The 19,942-nt window shown below is 41.0% G+C and overlaps 1 protein-coding gene across 1 annotated transcript; it reads right to left on the bottom strand.

The window, feature by feature from the left end:
- Nucleotides 1–1,975: 1,975 nt before the first annotated feature.
- POF1B (POF1B actin binding protein) lies at nt 1,976–19,862 on the bottom strand. Its single transcript, XM_027465510.3, has 15 exons — nt 18,912–19,862; nt 14,894–14,932; nt 14,376–14,477; nt 13,432–13,647; nt 11,999–12,129; nt 11,411–11,438; nt 10,345–10,419; nt 8,061–8,153; nt 7,208–7,321; nt 6,885–7,037; nt 6,659–6,769; nt 5,853–5,981; nt 5,449–5,522; nt 4,971–5,085; nt 1,976–3,136 (listed from the first exon to the last, which is right to left on the bottom strand). The coding sequence occupies exons 1-15, from the start codon at nt 19,845–19,847 to the stop codon at nt 3,131–3,133; spliced, it is 2,322 nt and encodes a 773-aa protein (XP_027321311.3). The 5' UTR covers nt 19,848–19,862; the 3' UTR covers nt 1,976–3,130.
- Between the last annotated feature and the right edge of the window lie 80 nt (nt 19,863–19,942).

The following is a 19,942-nucleotide window of genomic DNA, read 5'->3' as shown; positions in this document are numbered from 1 at the left end:
CTTATTGAAGTTCACCTATGTCTTGCCTTTTGCCATGTTTTCAGTAAGGGCTGTGAGCTGTTTTGGAAAGAGGAAAGGTTTGTGCTTTTCAAATGGTTGCAAATCTCCTGTGCAGTGACACTAACAAATAGGAGGAAGTACCTTGCCAAGCAGTTGTGGTAGGATGCCACCCAAAACACGATGAGTAGGGAAGGTGACCTGTGCTGCAAAGCTGTTTGCTGCCTGGGAGCACAACACTGAGGTAGTTCAGCTGTTCTTGACTGTGTATGGATTTCTCCTCTGCTTGCTTCCTGTGGTGATGTACGTGATGTACAAACACGTCATGTTTTCTTGAGCAAGCAGCAGGTTTTAATACATGTGGAAGGGTTGCCCTGAGTGTCAGAGTTGTTTACTGCATTTCTTTGAATGACAGACTAAGAACTAAAAGGAGGAAACACTTAAAATTAATTCTTGTCTGATTCATCATCTGTATTGTTTTTCTTCAGGTTTCAAATAACCACAATTAAAGGCAATGAAATTGAGAGAGTGAGAATATGGAAGAACACCAGCAGCGTAGTCTTGAGGTAAAGGTCAAGGTAAAGGTATGTTACCTTGATGTAGTATTCAAAGCCTATGTTGACTTTTCAGGCAGAATGCTAGAGGTGTCATTAACTTTTAAACTAGGACTGTATTTGGCTTTTGTTTCACAGCTGAGGCAGAAGAAACCATTCTGCATTACATAGTTGAGTGGAAAAGACAGTAGCAGAAACCAGAAGACAGCTTTTTTTCTCCTATTTTCAATGTAAGAACAAGAAATTGTATGCTGTCACATCACTTCAGGCAGTGAGGGTGTAGTTAATACTGTTGATAATTTAACAGGGCAGTGCATGCATTGCTGTAGACGCATGAAGTAAATGCTGTCTTTGGTTTTTCTAATTTGCTTCTGTAAAAATGTAGAAGTCTCAGTGGACATACCTGAAATGGAGGTGAAAAATTTTCTGAAGTGTACTGGTTGTAGTTTGAGTGTTAACTAGAATGTACAGAGATGAGTAAGTAAGTGAGAAAAGTGCATTGCTGTAAACTCCAGGAGAAATGTTAGGTCAGTCAGGCAGTGGGTGAGACTACAGCAAATGTATTTTTATAATAAAAAATAAAAATTTTGCTTTTTAAATAAATCTGGTTTTAAAACAAAACCAGCTCCAAGTGGCCACTATGCTTCACCTTCTAGTCTGGCTCAGCTTTTTGACAAGTATCTATTGCTTTGTGTTATCTGGGAGTAAGGTATGTTGTTACAGCAATCAGTGCTGTAGCATAAGGCTATTTTAAAACCTCCCTATACTACACATAAGCCTTAGAGCAGCTGATCCTTGCTACACAATACAATATTGACATCTGTCTTTCCTGGTTAGTAAAGTAGGCTTTTTTAAAATAGGATGTTAGCCACTAGCATGGGGAGCAATTAGGGTGTTTTCAAATTTGTCTTAATGCCAGGTGTATATGGAAGACGGTTCACTTGCTAAACATGGCATTTGTCATCAGATTACAACGCCCAACCAGATCTGACAGTATTGAGAGCCCGTACTTTTTCCTGTCTTTTAAGGGCGTTTACTGCTTTGCCTATGCTATTACATGGTCTTAAGTCATACAGAGCTAAAGAAACGGTTTAGTATTATTTATTTGCTAGAAAGGTTAGTAAGTACACTGAAAAGAGTGTAAAATATGCCCATTAATAACTGATGCCTCTGCTGTTTACAGCTTCTTTCTTTGGAACTGGTTGTATAATGCTTCCAGCCAGTCAAGTCCAGCTGCAATCATGGCAAAGAGCACAGTAAGTAAGAAAGTTGATTTGTGTCTCTTTTTATTGGGATAACAGCACCAATCACTATGATAGCATTAAAAAAATGCTTATTTTTCTTTTGGTGGTTTAGGTCACCAAACGTGGTAAGTCGTTAGTGTCAGTAAAATTATTCATTGGAATAGAATACAGTACTCTGTGTCATTGGATAGTTAAACACACGTTTATTTCATAATTACACATAACCTACAGGGTTCTTTCACCATTTAACATTGTATATGATCTATATTATTTGTAAACAGAAATATGTAAGTCTGCAGAAATAGAGCAAAGCAAGAACCCTGTGATAGAGAGCTAGCACCTTTTGATGGCATGAAGTTTTACCTATGATGCTTAATACTTTCCCGCTCACCAAATGCACTGTGTTGCTTAGACAACTACTTAATTATTTATACCAAATCAGTTGAGAGAATTTCCATGGTCCTGCCTGGAGCAAAAAATTGTAAATAGTCAGTTAGTCTGATAGTAAAATTTATGAGCTATTTCATACTAGGTTCTTCAATATAAAAATATACCATGTTCTTGATATCTTCAAAATAAATAATTATGACTGGTTTGGGGGCTTGTAAAGGTTCAGCTGAAATATGTTAACTTTAACGTCAGTAATGTTATAAAGTCAGCATCATCCCAAATTAAGTATCTGCCAATTTAATAGGTATGTTTAAACTGTATAGCTGGAGCAAGTTCAGTATTTTGCCTTTGTCTCTTAGTTTCCTGTAGGCAGATGTAAGGTAAGTAAAGCTATTTCTGGGTTTTGCTTCATCTTGAAGAGGCAGCAATATAAAGTGATGATTGTTGAATCTGTCTGATTGAAACCAGCCATTCAGTATGTGACTTAAATTTGTGTAAGTGGATAGAAGACAAGAACATGGATAATGCTATGAAGAGGAAACAGAAAAGGTTTCAGAGTTCTTCCTTTTTGTTTCTTAGATTGCTGCAAGTGTGACTGAAGAATAGAGACTGAAGATGCAGACGCTAGTCCTGTCAAGAACAATAAGTCCATGACAGCACGGCATACCCTTCTCTTCTGAGAAAAGTAAGTGCATTTATATAAAATACTAAAACAGGAACATTTACACACACGTGAGCGGCAGCTTATGGACACAGGTTCACAACAGTGCAGACAAGACATTGTCTTCCATCATCTTCATGCTTCCATGTTCTTCATTTGTTCTCTGGCCTTTCTCTCACTATCAGACCGACCCTTTTACTGATGCAAAAATAGCAGGAAGTAAAGCAACTTCAGTTGGTTATTGTGAACTCCTTTGAGCAGTTGTGATAGCCAAGGTATTTCTTTCATTCCTGAGAGAAAAAAGCAGCTTGTTAGAAGATAATACGCATACTTACAAAGCTGTCCTGGTATATAAAGCATGCATCCTTTATTTATTTTCTTTAATGCTCTGACTTTTTAAGCATCTGAAATGGCAGTGGGCCATTCCCCTTTAACAAATGCTATGCATATCAGTGCTTACAGCATCTAGTACTGGAAAGATGAAAGCTGTATCACTACATGTAAGCAGTTCTGTTCAGCAACTGACAGATGTCAGATCTGCTATGATTCACTGTCTTCAGTAAGCACAAAACCATAGACAATGATTTATGGTTGGTTGTTTTATGTTTTGTATTTATGAAAACAACCAAGAGCAGGAAATAATCAGATACTAACATAGTAGATATTACAGAATTTCTACCTTAAAAGTTTTCTGTAATATAACTTGGATCAAAGTTACCAAAAAGATTCAAGTACCTTCATCTGAGTATCCTAAAGGATCTTATTAACATATGTTAATCATATATTAATAATATATATTATTACTTGAAAGGCAGTACCATGTACATGCTATGTGCAGTATAAAACTACACTATTCAATACCTATCAATCAGCATCACTATTAAGTAATGAATGCAGATACAAAGATGTGGCTGACAGAACATAAACACAGAACAAATAGTGGTGAATCTCCAAGGAAATTGGCACTTCTTAAACTGTATTTATCAAGTTTATCTTACAACAAAGCAATTCTGTTCCAGATGAAACTGCCACCAGTGATAAAGAACTAGCGATAAAGACCTTGGGAAACTTAAAATACAAACAGTTCTTATTTATTTTATGATACTGATCTCTTCAAATGCAGCATACGCTCATTGTTTCCATTTTTATAATGGAAACTATGACAAACAAGTAAGCTAGGAAAGAATTTTAGCTTTTTCTTTATTACTGTTATTTATTATTTTAATTCATTCATATTTCATTAGGATGAATTTTGGAGGTCAGTAATAAAATTCTGCTGTTTGTCAATGACCTTTTATTTTTTAATCCTACTCCAGTTAGCATCTCAGGTATCCTTTCAGAACATGCCAGATGTTTTACCCTTAGTCTACTCAAGCTGCTCACATAATTGCTTTTTCTTGGTTGTGTCCTCCACAAAACTGCTCTTATATTTCTTTAAATATGCTCCTCTGCTATACTCTATCCACATACAAATTCTTCAGACTCCATTGCAACACATGCTGATCTTTCTCAAGACTCTACTTTTTTCATATTTGACGCTATCCTGTGTGCTGTAACATAAATAGCTTCTGCAGTCTTACTTTCTCCTTTAACATTAAACCACTCCTTAAAAAGTCACCACTCTTTTGCATTTCCTGGATTAGTCACTGCTCTGTCTCTATGTAAGTTTCAGGAATATGGTGCTTAATATGTTTTAATAATAGTGCAGAGTAATTAATACTCGTGATTCAGAAGAACATTGTGCACCCAAAACAGACCTTTACCTAGGAGCAGAACACTGAGGAAGTTCCCAACTCCCCAGTACAGGCAATGATGCCCAGAAGACTGCCTTATGCATGAGGGCAAAAGCTGTTGTTAGAGCAACACCACTTCTTTTGTTAAAGGTAATTATGTGCCAGAGAAAAGAATGACAGGTTGTTTTATTTATATTCCACCTAGCAATTACTGCCTTCTTGAAATAGCCAGCACAGTTCCTTGACTTCAGTCTCTTTGCTTTCTGCAGCCTGGCTAAATTAACCCTATTCCTTTTTCTCTGAAGTCAGTTTTGGCTAATATTGTCTTTGAAGTTAAATCAAATACTTAGGAATTTCAGGGACTACGTAGGCAATCTCTAGGTGAACTTACGTGTTTCCATATCTCTCCACTCCTCTCGATTACAATAGTTTGTGATTTATTGACAGGTGATGTAACTTTGTAGTCATCAGACAAAAGACCCAGAATAGGATACTGGTTCCTGTACCTGTATTAAAAAGAGTTGCAAACCTGTTAACTATAAAACTGAAATCTGCATATCTATCCAAGTCACTAACTGATTTTATCACATAATCCTGTCAATTAACAACCCCCAAATATTTTTACTAGTAACTAAAATGCTAATGCTGTAATTTTAATGCCACTTTAACATGTTCATTTGCTATTACAATGTTTAGTATTGAAACCTCTGTAGGTTTTTACTAGCTGAAGTATTTTTGCCTTTAAGTTGAACAGACATTTGACATTAAGATATTTGCAGGAGGGCAGGAGGTAAGGACTTAGTTTATAAGAGCTACACAATGGAAAATCAAAAGGATGTATTTTTAAGAAAGGTGAATAAGTACATTACTTCTTAGTGATGACAGTTGTTACACCGGGGGACTGACTGTTTGATAATCTCTCATGCTTGAGTCTGAAGAGGTCCTGAGAAAACCAACAGTAAATATTCAAGTGAAATAAATAATGTTTCCTCAGGTATTAGTTCACTAAATCCACGAAAAATTCTTGCAGAAAGTCCTATCAAATAGAATATATTATACTATATATATTACATAATATTATAGTTATTTAATTTATATTACATATTTTTATATATATAGTAATAATCCTAACCCTGATGCCTTATCCAGAAGGGTACAAGTGCCTTCTAGCTTCCAACAAGTAATAAGCAACTAGTTAAGTTGCTACATTCATAGTAAGTGGAGGCTTAAGCATAAAATATTCTTAGACAAAAAATAAGCTATCCTGTTGTACCTCTTGCTGTTGTTTAATGCAAGCGTCTTTCTCCTCGAGCATCGATGTCAATTCATGCAACTTTATTTGCAAGTCACTGTTGTTCCCTTCTCTTCTTGATATATCTTGCTGGAATTGGCATAACTGAGACTACAAAACACAGGTTAAGAAACAATCAGGTGCTAGGTGCTCCTTGCAGGTGACCTTTCAGTATGCATCTAGAAGTCCGTATGTATTTTGTTCATTAAAATCATCAACAGTAAAGCTTGAATTAGTATAATTTACAAAATGCTGCGGACATAGGGACACACAGGAAACTCAGTCGTTTTCAAATATAAACCTTGAACTTCACAATAAATTCAGAAAGCGATGATTAGGCTGAATTCTGCCAATATTAGTTTAACAGGTTTGTAAGTGGAACTGGTTCCAGGGCAGTAAAATACTACTAAAATTCTTCAAATGAGAGATTTCCTATGTGCAGTTTTGATTGGGATTTATCTTTATTTTCTGTTGGGTATCTTCTGGCAGTTTCTTACGTCATCAGGACAAAACGTTCCATTAGGAGTTAATGAGATTAGCAGTATTTCTTAATTTCTACATCTAAAGAATTTTTATTTTTTTAATGACACTTTGATAGGTTTTAGAGCTATCGCTAGTGCTGCATAAACAAACTGCAGAGCCAGAAAGTAACTAAAAAGCACATGATATATTTTTTTTTGTTTCCTAATCAAAACATAATTTTAAAAATATATATTAAACAAAAAAAATGGTTACCTCCAGTCATACAAGGTGAGGAATACACATAAGGCAAAAGTTAATCTACATACCCTAAGACTGCGGATCTCACGATCTTTATCCTCTCTCAAGTTATTGATCATCTCTACATAACGGCTGGAGAGTTCATCTGTGGTGGTCTGAAGTGTTGGATTAGAGCAGATCTACAGAAAACAAAGTATTTAACAAAGATAGAAGATAAAATTATCTTATAATTTTATTTTCTTAATTATCTGTGAATAACAGCTATTGAATACAGAAGTAGTGAAGGTCTACTACCTGTAGTCTGAGGTTCTGGATCTCCTGCTCCAAGGCACGCTTGCAGTATTCCACTTCTTTCAACTGACAATCCTTCTCTCCCTCACTGAGCCGTAGAGAAAGGAGCTGTTCTTCCAGAGAGCGACACTTCGCAGTACTCTCTCTGAGTCCTTGCTGGAAAGCACAGAAGTGGAACGAATGCATGGTGTTCCTTAGGGAAGTAACAGGCTCACACGCACACAAACATACACCAGGCAGTAATCACTGAAAATACTCAAAAAGCCATCACACTGGCTAGTTTTTGGCAGACTGTAGAAATACTGAAATTATGTTCTTAGCTTTACCTGCTGCTGACGATTGTTCTCTCGCAGAGATGTCAACATAGTTTCATATTCTTTCACTTGAGATTCTTTAAAAGCCAAATCCTTCTTAAGTAAGACATTGTCAGTTTCTAACTTCTGTTAAGACAAAAACGTGAACTGTCAATAGTTGCCATTTTTCAGTAAACAGTCCTATGTGTGTTCAAATATACTAAGTGATATTTTAGAACAGAAAATTACCCAATTTTCACTTAATTGCAAATAGCTCAGATTTGCTCATTATTGCAGTTATCTGTGGCTTCATGCTGTGTGGTAAGCACTGTTATCTTGGACACTGCTCTTTCAGTCTGTCCCAGAAAGACTTATTTGTAGTTATTAAACAGAAGCCAACAGAAAAATCCAAACCAAAGACCACTTCACTGCACAGACTCTAGCAGGGAGGAGTACACCTTAGGTAGGAATGGAACAGAGGTCTCCTGCTTCCTGGCAGAATGCTATTTAAGTAAGCACTTGGCATATATGCCCTGTCCATGTTAAAAGCAAAAACACAGTTCCCATATATCTCCCCCACTGTAGACATACATAGCTTGTGTATGCCAGTTCAGAGCTCTAAGTCTAAGTCCACTCAAAGGCCTTTTCTGCATTTGAAAGTATTTGGTTATTAGGCTTCAACAAACTGAACGCTTGAAAAACACTTCTAGGAAGAAATCCAACCTCGTGTGCTGTTCCAGTCTTGCAACACTGTTAATAAACCATGCATTTCTGTTAAAGCACCTGAAATCTGGACTTCCCAAGTTAAGCTTCATCATAATGGAGTTCTTACTGACAGGTAGCAACAAATGGATGAGGCCCAGGAAATGGAAAAATAACAACTTACCCCCAGGTCATCCTGTAAGTGGCAAAGCTCTTCACGTAAATTTTTGAAAGTGGAAAGCACAAGTCTCAAAGATTTATCTGATGTTACTCTCATCTAGGAAAGGGAAAAAAAATGTAAAATATATTATTATAAAATATAGTATAGTAGTGAGCTTTGTTTACAATATGTTTAACTATGTGTAAAAGAACAGAACTGCTATACAGCTGAAAATAACTCCTGGCAGTACTGTGCATGTCATTCTTGATGATTTCTACAAAGAGACACATTTTCAAGTACTTCGTTCTACAGACAAAACAATATTTGAATGATTGCCTTTTAACACACAGGACAAGATTTTTTTAAGAATGCAGGAACAAGAGAGTAAATGAGAATTGCACTTGCACACCAATAAAAACAAATGCATTAATATTACACAATCTTTTTGAGAGCTTTGTGAGTTATACTGATAAGGTAACTACCCTACCTGGAAAGCCACAGAGGACGAAGTCATCATCTTTGAGACCTGACAAAGCCCCTTTCAGACCACGTGCAAGAGAATGTATTAAACTACAACAAGCAAAAACACCACAAAACCTCACTATAAGAGTTCCCTAAAATTTAAAGGAGTCAACTGGATGAGAAAGAAGGGCAATAATGCATGATAGCCTAACACTGTTCTCTTTTTTTCTTTTAATACATGCTAACAACTGTGTGTGGATTCATGGGAAATCACAAACTGTTGCATTTTGTGATCCATTTCTAATATTCAAAAGAAAAAATGAATTCCTCAAATTTTGACTCATCTAGATAGGCTGAACATTTTGCAAAAGATGTATTTCTTACATTCTGAAGAAAGTGAAATTCTGTCTGTTCCTCTTCCTCTAATACTTTCCCTCATTTTTCTTTATGAAAGAAATTTGTTGATTATTCAAATCTAAGAGAACTATTAAGCCCTTGTCATATTTGTCATTTCTACTGGTAATGTATTGAGACTGAGGCTTCACAAAAGAGCATTCTTTTGTAATTAAAGTGGAATTTCAGTTCTTTCAGTTGCTGACAATCTGTTTCACCAAAAGATACTTTAATTGTGTATTTTTAAAGCATTTTTGTAAGAATGTAAAACCAGATAGACTTAGAGAAAATGGAAGATACGTGTTCCAGTTCTTTCACAAAAGGGTGAGCTGAAACTGTTTCTGGGCATGGTGTTCTAACATGAGATCATGAAATATTTTGGTGTCAGTGTCCTTCATTCTAAAAGAATCACAGAATAATTGAGGTTGAAAGAGACTCGAGAGGTCACCCTGTCCACCTTCATGCTTAAAAACCAGGATCAGCTGTGAAGTCAGAGCAGGTTGCTCACTCACATACGTTTTCTTCACCAGGAGGTGTTCTGCAGCCCTCAGATGGCATCACCTGACCCCTACCCCAGGGAGACAGATCAGTGCAGGCTGCTGTGGATCCTGTTCTGACAAACCTACAGGTCAAGTCCACCATTCTGGAGCCTACCTTGAGATTCACACAGTAGCTAGTGCTATTCACAATAGCACTGCTTTTAATGTTTTATCAAAGGAAGGGGTCTTCCAAGCACTTCATAAAGTCAGCGGTTTTTGGAAAAACACGTTACAGAGACTGCTAGAATGTTAGGAAGCAACAGAATGCATAACCGTTCTCAGAAGCTGACGTTCTTGTTGGATTGCCTTGTAGCCAAACTTACATGGCTGTTTGAAAAAGAAGGTAGGGATAGCTAAGTAGCTAAAGAATACGATGAGAAAAAACACAAAAGCCATTTATAAATGGAGCCAAACCAGGAGTGGTTTATGTTTTGTTACTGGGTGCCACAGAGATACTGCTCTAGTACAGCTGTTTGCCAGACCATTTGTAAAAGGTGAGACCTCAGTTACAAGCAGTGGATGTAATAAGCAGTAATCAATACTCAATTCAATATTCAGTAAAATGCCTACTGTGCACTTTTAGCTTTTAAAATAAATCATTAATATACAACACAAACAAATAAAAAGATGAAAAATCAGTGTTTTCCTACTTGTCAAAAGCCAAAATGGTTTCCAGTGGAACTGGAAGAAAGCTGCAGTAAAGTTCAGTTTAAAATACACAACTAATCTGTGAACTACCACAACATGTGACTTGAAGCCACCTGTATGATTCCATACCCTTCATATAGAATAAATGGAGAAAACAGAATACAGAGCAATTTATGTTTTGTACCAGTTCCCAGGTACGTGTTGAGCCAACTTCTACTGTTTTGAGTTACCGTAGGCTCCTGTACATCCCCCTCCATGTTACATACCTGGAGGAGATAACGAATCTGCTGCTTTGTTGCCTCAGACAGTCCTTTGGGAATTAATTCTTCTATATCTTCAGTCTAAGCAAAGGGAGAAAGGAGGAGACATCTTGATTAAGAATTTTGCCTGGTTGATCATAATGTGGTTTCTTCATTAATTACATAGCTCTACTATGAAAAACATGTTTAGTGCAAGGCAAATAAGAAGGAAAATAGATCAAAGTATATCCAGAAATTTTCAAAAGCCTTATATGTGGCATATAGAAACTGAGATGAAGTGATAAATGAAGCATATATCAAAATATGCATTAAGCTTAACATTTTGTTAAAACGCAGCATTCAAAACAATTTCCTCTCAAGAAACAGCAATTAACACTAAAACAGAACCCCCAGCAGTTAATGATTATGAGCAAACATCATTTTTCTAAATAATGAATAGACTGTCAACAAACAAATGACCAACACGTTACAGGAGATACTGCCAGTGATTAAGCGACATTGCTTCATGCAATTCATTCCTAGACAAATATTTCTACCATATAAATAATAACTTCCAAAATAACAAAGGTCCCAGTGATTGCATCAGGGCTGGATTCCCAAAAGAGAGCTGTCTGTAAATCTAAAAGCGTCTGTTCAGCCAACTTTACTTCCCCTCACTTCTGCAAGAGGCGGCGTTCTTCCCTTCTCGCAGTGCCCAGCAGTGTATGTTGCTGAACAAACGCTTTGTTGGCAAGAGTGAAAGATCCTACGCACAAAGCGCACAGTGAAAACAGTGTAAGTCTGTGTTACAATGAAGCCACCACTGGCATAACAGGAAAGACTTAAAAAATTTGACTCTCATGCTGGAATGCAAATTGTTCAACTTCCCTTCTTTCAGTATTACCACATTTGCAAATACATCGCTAGCAGTAGGTTTCAGGCTCTGAATGTTCCTAACAAGCAGAAGTTGTTAGCTAACAGACTGGTACCCTTCAGCTAAACTGGCTTGGCTTAATTTGTTCCAAGATCCACACCATTCTTATTAAGACTAACTTTTAGGGAACAGCTTTGTAAGAGCATGCCTGATGCTTACCTGACTTGTAAATTCGATGTCATGGTTCCTGTAAAACAGACAAAATGCAAGGGACTGATTAACAGAAAACCTGACAACTCCAAGTTCATGACTACAATTACAAAAGGATTATCTTTAAAATATTTAAAAAAAAAAAATTAAAAATCCTCAGACTAAGTCGTTACCTTCCCTTTAAGCTGACAGGGAATGTGTTGTTCAAAGGAGACCAGAATACTGACAGCAGTGCAGTCAGCACAGGCAGTTTCTTTGGGCAGTTATCCCAATTATGGCTGGTTAACCCAATTACATTCTTAATTGGCTTGGGTAATGTCTTTGCCCAGAACTACGCTGCAGTGTATTGACACACCTGAAGTGTTTACTTAGCAGTGGCAGGGGTTCTGCGATGGACTACTTAAGCTTATTTCAGTGAACTCTGAAAGCACGGAGAGCAAGAGGGGAACAATGAAGTACTGGTGATTGTGTGGGAAGGGTAAGAAGATTATAAAGACTCAAAAACAAAAAAAACTTGCAAACAGTATTGTGCTCTTAACTGTGCACTGCTAGAATTTCTGGAACACCAAACTGACATAGCAGACATAAGGCCAATACCTTCCTCCTATCTTTTCCACATGCTGTAGTAAACAACTGTACAGGTCATTGGTCTTGCGGTTCAGTTCGGCAAGGAGCTCGCCAAAGTAGCGGCAGTCCAGCTGGTCATTATTCTCCTGAGAGCAATTCACCTAACAGAAGATAAGCAACAAGATCATAATTGAGTTCCCCTCTTCAGGATGAAAGCTGAACATGAAAATGCCGCAAGTATGATGGATTTGTTTTCATTTACTCTTACTAATTTGCAGCTTGTTTACACAGTTCTTTTCCTAGGTATTGAGTCTTCTGTGTCTTCCGTTTTTCAGAAAATGATACAGAAATAAATGACTTTCCTTACAGCAACAAGCAACAGGCAAAGTACTATCTGTTAGAGTAATATCATCATCATTCTAATATGGAAACTGTAGGTAATTAGGAAATCTTTCTTTAATATTCTTTAATGTTTCTGTAGCTGTAGTGGGTAAACCACACGTGGACAGCGCACAGACAATCCCAGCCAGGTGCAGGATTCCCCACTGCAAAAATGATAATTGCATCCCCACATTCTCACTGCTTTTGCATACATACACATGCTGGAGTATTTCTGATGGATGAGTTGAGAAGCTCTGACATAAGCCACCTCCTTTTTTTAAGCCCAACAACACCTAAAGGCACCTCCCAGCAAAGACCAAACATTGCCGTATGTGAATAACAAAAGTAAAAACAGCAGCCCAGGCTGAATTTACCTAAGGTGGTTTTTTTTTGTTGTTTTTTTTGTTCGTTTGTTTTTGTTTTAAATGAGAGTCTCTGGCTATGGAAGATTCCACATAGGTCCTGTACTGAAGACACCCAGTATGTTATCACCACCTGTATATGGAACAGATACACAGGAAAGGACTGCTACATTCCCACCCCCAACCGAAATGGTAGTACACACACAGGTGTCCTCTGGCAGCTTGTAGAAACTCAGGAACATGCAAACTATTCTAAAGGAAGCTAGTTTTGCACTTCCAGTGAAGTAATTCTCAATTTGACAAGTAATTCTACATCAGGTTGAAATCTATTTCAAATCCTTACTGATCAGTTGAGAAGGAAAGCAATGCTGAATGGGTGTATGTCCATTTTATAAAGCAGTGTAAGCATTTACCAAAACTGGAAGTATGAGTCTTGTAGTACACAGCCTTTGCTGTACAAAGAGTGACAGATGAAACCTGACTGAATCAATGGGTAGCACTTCCAGATACAGAAAAACAAAACGAACAAAAAAAAACCCGCAACACAATAAAACAGCCAGACTTGACGGATTAAAATTACAGTAAAATAGCATACTATGATTTTGAACAAGGCTTGACTGTTGAGACCAGAGATGAGTAATTTTGTGTGTCTGTGAAGTTTTATACTCCACACAGAAAAATGTACCATGAATAGTAAAACATTAAACAAAGGATTCTTACCGGTTCACATGTCTGAACTGTTACCCTCCTCACTGTATTTCCTCTGCAGTCTTCGGTCACAGAAACTGGAATTATTTCACAAGGGCTGCTGGTCTGTGTCTGTTGGCACTGGTGAGTGACTTGGGACTGCTCAGACGGCTGGCAGGGCTGGATAACGTGGCACTGGTTGGATTGCTGGGGAATCTGACACTGGTGGGAAAACTGATACTGCTTCTCCTAAGACAGAAACACATTTTTTAAGCTTCTGAACACATCTTAGCGAGATGGAAGCATCATATGAATACATAAATGAAAGAAATATGTTTTTGCATGGAAAGACTGATGACAGTTTCAAATATCTTTTAATAATTTCAATAAAATTGTTTTCCTAATTGAATACAAGTTTGTCTCATACTGTCACACTTCAACGCTGTAATTCACCAACTCCTCATATTTTAGCAGCTGCAAATGAACGCACAGAGGACACACTTTCCCTAATTGAGCTGTTTCATTATATTGCTCCACTTAACATACTCACTGAGGCAACAGGGACCTCCATTATTTGATTTAAAACATCTATATCCTGTTCTCACAAGTATTTTAGAGACTAAAGAGCTCCAGTTGAACTACTTACTGAGTTTTTGTTACTTACATTTAAAAAAAAAGTACAGGAAATGGCTGAAGACATTTTCCTCTATAAATGCTTTCAGCAATTCCAAGTTAAGTGTGTGCCATGTATCAGGGAGACACACATCTTGGTTTTATAATCCAAGAAAACTGCTGTTGACAAAACCACTGACCAGAACAACAAGCTAGAAACTAGTTTATGTTCCAATCTTTGAGAATGTGTACTGTACCTCGACAAGGTAGTGCTCTGGTGGGTGCAAGTTCACAAAAACAACAAAACCATGAACATTACTGTCTCAATTTCCTTTTGCAGTAGGTTATATAAACAACCAACTTACTTGGTGGGGATTTAACAGCTCGTACTTTCTGATTGTCTTTTCATAGATGACATTATTTCCAGGGCAGAAATTCCCCCCTCTAAGAAACGGGGATAATGGCTCCTGTAACATTTTAATAAAAAGCATTCGTAAGTGTTGTCACATAGTGAATTCAGAGTTAGCATAATTTGGACTAAGAAAATGAGGAGGAATATTTGTAACGTGAAGATGCACGCGCTTTGGAAGAGTTTTCTGAGTTACCCACATTTGATCGTGCATTCATTTCATCTTGAACCCAGAATTATTTATTTTGCAATATCCGTGCAATGTGCTTATAGATTCTCATCTCACATCTCTATTTCCCTTCACCCCCATGGTGTAATGCCAAGTGTACCATTTTCTCACAACTACAGAATCCAACCAGGCAGAAGAAAATGAGTAGGCTGTGTAACAAAGGTGCACGTCATGCCATGTCAGATAGAGCTCATCAGGCTATTAAGTTTGTTTGCCTTAGTTGTTCACCCAAGCAGTTTACCTACCTGCTCAGGATTCTCTATAATAATCCTTCGAACAGTGCCCTGCAAGGAAGAAAAGAAGTAAAGATTCAGTGATTACTGTACTTTAAAACCTTTTATGCTCAGAATTCAGGCTTACATGCATTTCCAAATTAGTCAGAGTATTGTAATCAGCTATAAATGTACTGAGAGCCATTGGCTGAAATCACTGAGAAGTGTTACAGCCACGGCCTTTCCACCCAAAAGGAAATAACCCGTACACAGCACAGCAGCACGCTATCTGGACTCTCAGTAAGAAGAGTCTGTTTTTCCTCAGCCTCCTATTTATAAGTCAGAGGAGGTGAGTCCTTGCTGTCTGTCTGTGCCAGCGGACCAGGACACAGAGCTAGCACTGGACAGGATCTCCGCAGATGACGTGTCCCGCAAAACACTGTCTTAACTGCAGCCTTTCAGGTTAAGATCAGCTTGTGTAGTGATGTATCTCTAAAACACCTAAAAAAACAGGGAAAGAAAATTTGTAGTTTGCTTAAAAGCCAAAATAAGAGGGACAGGGGAACTGCCAACAAACCAACTACCCAATGCACCAAACTGCAGCAATTATTTCAAAAAGTGGTACAAAACTCCATAATTGACGTGGAACATTGACTCATTCTTGAAGGAAAAATGAAATACACTTCTTTGAATTGCAAAAATCCACGAATTACACCAGTTTTGCTCTTGTTCAAATGCAGATTCTTTTGCTCCTCCCCTCACCCCCCACTGTCTACAAGCAATTCAAGCAACTGTAGGCAGTTTTCCATTTTGTGGACCCACAACAGTTGTTACAGTGCACGCACGTTGCTTGAAGCCTCCGTGCCCAGCTCTTTACCCAAGTAAGCACAATTCCCAATGAATCTCATCTAAGGATTAGGCAATTTGTTAGTTTACAACATCCTACTTATTCCTCCTTACAGCGCATGCTTTGAATTTTCCTAACAAATCATTTACCCCTTTAACCCGTGGGCTTGGGAAGTTTATATTGCTGTAGTTAAGCCTCAGAGACATTCTTAACTGGGTAAGAGCAACTCTGAAGTAGGTCAAATTTCCAGCTGTGAAGTGTTGCACAAGTTTAGGAAGCCCGAAGCAGTTTTCCAAATCTCCCAAGAGTGAATCACAACAGCACCACCAAGGAGAAATCAAAGTAGAGAAGAAACTGCTTTAGCATCAGCCACAGTAATTAAGAAATCTCAAAATGATAACTGCTGCAGAAAACTTCGAAAGCTGCTTGCTTGTCCTCCCACACCCATGGGTCCTTCAGGGCTCAGCTGGGAGGGAACCCCCGCAGCCAGCAGGGCTCCGTACCGGGACCTAGCGCTGAGAGGAGCCAGCTTGTGAGTCGGGAGCGTACAGCCCGGTTTCTGTGTCACTGACACCTACACAGTGCGAGCTGAGAAGTGAAATACCAAAACAAGGAACGCACGCTGCTATTCCCCGCACACAAGTTAGCCAGAACGCTCCCTTGGAGCGCAGTGAGGCAACTGAGGGTTTCGGTGTGCCTGGCAGGACCAAGCCCTCATCCAGTACAAGTGACAGGGGAGAGATCTCTTCTTTTTCAGCACTGACTGCTATTATGTGGCACGTTAAAGCCAGGTGAGCATCGTCCACGAAATTAAGCAGCACAGTTTCAATGCACTGAAAAGCTGTACAAACACACCTGATCTCAATGACGCTGCCACAGGCCTTTGGAGCACGCAGCTCACACCTCGGGAAGGACAGGCGGTGACAAAACTCACAGCAGAGGTGAGCCCTCAGCACTCACAGCACGGGCCCGGCCACGAGCAGCTCTTACAGGGCTTCCCCTGACGGGACACCTCACAGAGGCCTTCAGGACTTTACCCCACACTGAAAACAGACGTCTCGTGCATACCCAATTTTTTCATGGCTGTGGTACAAGTGTTCACATGTGTAAATCACACAGAGAATTTATTCTAAGCAATATTTGTCATTTGGTTCTGGTAGGTGAGGTGCCTTCAGTCCCTCCATATGAAACCTGTCGTGTCTGGAAGTAGCATTTGGCTTCTACACCAAGAATAAAACAAAGTTAAATCAAAAAAAAAAAAAAGAAAGAAAACTGAATCCTGAACAATCTGCAACCACAAGAAGCACAATCACACATGCCACTATCACATTTTCCCTCCCTCTAGTTTATTAAAAATGTACGTGAACACAACAGAAGACACCACCCATAAGACTTAATATCAGCGTACTAATAGTGATGGAGGTGTTCATTATCACTAATCTATAAAAGCTCTGCAGAGGTAAATTAAATATTGCTCAAAGAAAGCCCTTCGCCTTATCAACAGTAATAAGCTTAAACTACAGCTCCAGGCTGCCACTAACTGAGAATTCGCGTTCAGGTAAAACGTCTCTGTGAGTCAGAGCTCATTGCAGTGCTTCATTTACGCAGCCAAATGGCAATTTCTCACGCAGAGCACTGCCCTTCTCCTGGCAGCTCCCTGGAAACCTTCGTGGGTCCCCAGACCGCCTCTTGGGCCACCCCTCCCAGCGCTCCTCTGACCGCTCCCATTCAGCGCCAAGCCGGCAGCAACTCCTGCCAACTCCCCGCTGACTTCCCTATCTGTTGTCCTCTTCTTCCTGAGAAACCTCCTAATAACATTTATTAACCACCTTCACTCTCCACCACTGAAATTGCAACCCACACAAAACCCAATTTAAACTACACCCTCTTTTGTCTTTAATCCAGCAAAACACTTCCAGAAATTATTTTTCCATCAGCACAACTTACTGGACTTGGTGACTAAAACAGATGCTGAAAATCAAACATACTTCCCAGAGCTGGGACAGAATTTGGGTCTGTAACCAAACTGTTCATCGATCTGGGGATAGAGGCGAAGTCTGGGCCTCCAGTGTTTTTTCTCTTGAACATCAACATAACTGAAGACAATTCAGCCTACCTTCGAGCCCAGCCAAGCAGATCACAAATCTGTGAGGGGAGCCCCGCATTTACACTCCTGCCCCACATCTTGCCAAGGAGGGATTAACAACCTGGGTGCAGCAGGTATCTGTGGCTGCCACAGCCACATCACACACCATGCCAGGGAAGCGGCTCGCGTTACAGAACCAACAGAAGCCACCCTATCCTCCAGAGCAAGGCAGCCTTTAAACTAGGCAAAGCAGCTTTGGAAGAGGATCAGGTTTCGTATTTGCCTTAATCCCTGTTCTTTTTCATAGTCAAATATTTTTACACCACAGGAAAGAAAGTTAAATAAGAGTTGAGGAACTTGGAACAAATACACGTTCCTGTATTGAATGTATTATGTCAGTCCTGTTTCTATTGATATTAATGATGGTCTGACGTATGAGAGACAAAAAATGGTATAACAACAAATTCTGATCGCCTTTTCTGTTCTTACATAGTCAAAGCTGTTCTCAATTTATTATCTCTACTTTTTAGATGTATCTATTAAACTATTAAATTCCATCAAGACCTTCAAGCTGTACATTCCCTGAACGCAGACACCGCAGCCGCCCGGCTGAACTACTTTGCGGAGACCTTTACACCAAGCTGAGCGGGGACCGTGCCCTCTCTACCTGCCCAGCTTCAGGCCGTTCAGCCCCCTGTGCCTGCTGTCGCTCACAAGGCAGCGCACCCTGAGATAACACACGAGCAAGGGGCCTGGTGGGTGGACGTGGGGCAAACCTGGAGCTGCAGGAGCAACACGCGGCTCCCCATCGGCTTCCAGTTTTGCTGCTGGCAAAACGGGCAAAAACGTTTCAGTAGACTGAGGGGTTTGGAAGTTTTTTTAAAAAAGTAAACTGGGGTCGTCCAAGGGGACCAAATGCAGGACTGCTGGATTTACTCAGAATCAAACGAAAAGGGGGCTTCAACGGGGAATTCACGAGTTGCGGGCGAGGAGCAGCCAGGGGAAGGCAGCCGGGGCAGCACCTGCGGCCTGGCGCCTCTCCCTCTCGGCTCCTGGGCCTCGGCCCCGGCCCCGCCGCCTCCTCTCCTCTCCTCTCCCCTCCCCGGGCCGGGCCGTACCTGTGGCTGCGTCTCGCAGGCGGGGGGCAGCGGCTGGCAGCCGTGCGGGCACTCGAGCGGCGAGGCGGCTCGGGACGAGCAGGAGGCGCTGGGCCGGCGGCAGCCGGGGCCGTATGTGCGCACTCGGTCGAGCGCGGGGCCGCCGTCGTGGCGCTGGAAAGGCGCCGGCTCGAAGCAGGGCAGCGGCCGCGGCGGCTCGGGGCAGGGCAGCGGCTCCCGGCACTGAGGCGGCTCCGGGCAGGGCGGCGGCGGCGGCGGCGGCTCCCGGCACGGCGGGGGCCGGGGCAGCGGCTCCGGGCAGGGCGCGGGGCGGCGGGCGGCGGGCAGCGTGCTGTAGTGCTGCTGCCGCCGGTAGTAGTGGTGCTGCTGCTGCTGCAGGTGCGGGGGCAGCCCGAGGGGCTGCAGCTGCTGCTGGGCCCCCAACATCGCGGCCGCCCCCCGCGCCGATGGAGCAGCGGGGCGGCGACTGCGGCGGGGAGCCGGGGCAGGGCGGCGATTAGTACCCGCCGGGGAGCCGCGCCTAGCCCAGGACACACCTTCGGGTGGCCGGGGCCGCCGCCGCCTCCCCGCCCGGCAGCGCGGCCCGGGACCGCTGCGCCCCGGGGGCTGGGGCTGGGGCCGGGGTCCCGGCGGGCAGGCAGCGGGAACCCTCCTGAAACCGAAAATATTGGGCGTGTGTGCGGTTGGGTACAGGGGGAGGTCGGTTGTGTGCTCTGCAAGGCAGCGGGCACCTGTCCCGAGCCCGGCGCTGTTGGTGCTGTGCTGCGGTTGGGTTCCTGCAGCGCGCTGCCCGTAGCAGGCAAGCCCTAACCGAGAGCACAGCTCTGTTCCGCGTGTTGCTGTAGTAATAACATAATTATAGAATGTTGGGTAATAAATATAATCTTCAATAATAAACCTCAGATTCTTAATTTTGCCGGTTTGTTTCCTCCACATGCTTACTACGCTTTCAGGTCACACGGTGCAGTCACACGCAACAAAATATAGTTTCTGTAGTATCGCGTAATGCCAAGGTACCTTGAGAATGGAGC

Source organism: Anas platyrhynchos, chromosome 10 (assembly GCF_047663525.1).
Source record: "Anas platyrhynchos isolate ZD024472 breed Pekin duck chromosome 10, IASCAAS_PekinDuck_T2T, whole genome shotgun sequence".
Lineage (NCBI taxonomy): Eukaryota > Metazoa > Chordata > Aves > Anseriformes > Anatidae > Anas > Anas platyrhynchos.
The sequence above is the reverse complement of the archived record's forward strand: the minus strand, read 5'-3'. Positions and strand labels throughout refer to the sequence as shown.